Consider the following 1575-nt stretch of genomic DNA (forward strand, 5'->3'; position numbering starts at 1 on the left):
TATATACACACATACATATATATATATATACACACATACATATACACAAAATTATCCTGATTGTGTTTGGCCCAGCCTGCTATGACTGATTGTGTCAACAGCTTTTCTCTGAACCCGGGCACCTGTTTACGGCGCCGGCCCACACATCTCCTCCTTCCTGAAACCACACCGCCCGTGAGACCAACTGAAGCCGTGGTAAGACCTCGCAGAGCCCCCTGAGATCCTCTGCTGGAGATATCAGGATGGCACCCTGGAGCAGCACAGAGTATGTAGCTTTGCATCATTGTGCATTGATGTATAATGCATTGCTGGAATTTGTAGTCCTCTATAGCTGGTTGCCATTTGGCATTGCTGTATACATTTATTGCTGGGATTTGTATGCCTCTATAGCCAGTGCCATTCTCCATCGATGTATAATGTATTGCTGGGATTTGTAGTCCTCTATAGCCGGTGGTATTCTGCATTGCTGTATAGTGTATTGCTGGGATTAGTAGTCCCTCTACAGCTTGGAGTTAATGGTGGTCCTCACCCAGAGCTCACAGGCAGCCAGCGGGGCACGCTTCGGGAACGCGCCTGGTCGCCAGGGTGCGCACTTCCTTCCTTCCCACTCAGTCCTCCAAATGGCCGGTTAAGTATAGTGTGAGTAGGGTCCTTCTCTCTCCCTCCGCTATAGAGAGCTAAATTGCTGTAAAATATAATGCTGGGATTTGTAGTCCTCTATAGCTAGTGGTATTATTCTGAATTGCTGTATAGTGTATTGCTGGGATTTGCTTGGGCTGTTGCTGCTGCTCCAGCTTGGGCTGCAGGCTCTGAGGGGGGTACATGTCCCCGGGGCTGGTGCAGGGTGCTAGGAGGCTGGGGTGCTGCTCCTTGTATGGCCGATGAGGAGTACAGCAGCTGGGCTGTCAACAGTAACTCATTTTTCACTACCACCCTTGGAAACCCTTTCCCTTTCAATAGGTTTGCTAGGTTGGACACCACCTCAACGGTCCACCTATGGAATTTTGAGGACAGTCTGTGCCACTCAGACAACTAGCCAACTTTGCCAGCTCTGAAGGCAACAAATACTCCACCATTGTAGACGATGGGTAATATAGATGGGTGATATTACTATACGTTTTTTTTTTTCCAAAAGTTCCTGCTTCCTGAATACTCATTTGTTGTAAGAAATTACATCAGCCTCCCAGGCCTCTCACAGTTGTATCCTTGGCTGCGTGATCTGCTCTACATTCTGTGATTTATTGTTGAGTACATTTTTTTTACTCAATGCACAGCTTGCTTATTTGGGAATAGCACAGATCTTTATTTTATAAGCATTTGGCAACATTATTTACATTCTATTGATAAAAGCAACCCCAGAAAAAGTGTGTACAATTTAATGATACAGTATTTTTCATAAATGATGATTCTGCTTACCCATTTTCCTGTACCCCACAAAATACTTTGTTTTCCATATCACCATAGCATAAGCTACAAAGTAACGCTGACAACATAAATCCTTGAGGTATCCCACAGCGCTGTACAAAATATCTGAATTAAAAAAAAAAAAAAAAAATTATAATTAAAAAAAGTCGT

General features: G+C 44.1%; 1 protein-coding gene across 1 annotated transcript in view; it reads right to left on the reverse strand.

Moving 5' to 3' along the window:
- TERT (telomerase reverse transcriptase) overlaps window positions 1–1575 on the reverse strand; it is a 127147-nt gene that overhangs the window by 41367 nt on the left and 84205 nt on the right. The window contains exon 10 of the mRNA XM_018569233.1: window positions 1417–1530. Coding sequence (XP_018424735.1) covers window positions 1417–1530 — 114 coding nt within the window. The remainder of the gene's footprint in view (window positions 1–1416; window positions 1531–1575) is intronic.

Source organism: Nanorana parkeri, unplaced genomic scaffold (assembly GCF_000935625.1).
Source record: "Nanorana parkeri isolate BGI_ZX_2015 unplaced genomic scaffold, ASM93562v1 scaffold1309, whole genome shotgun sequence".
Taxonomy (NCBI): domain Eukaryota; kingdom Metazoa; phylum Chordata; class Amphibia; order Anura; family Dicroglossidae; genus Nanorana; species Nanorana parkeri.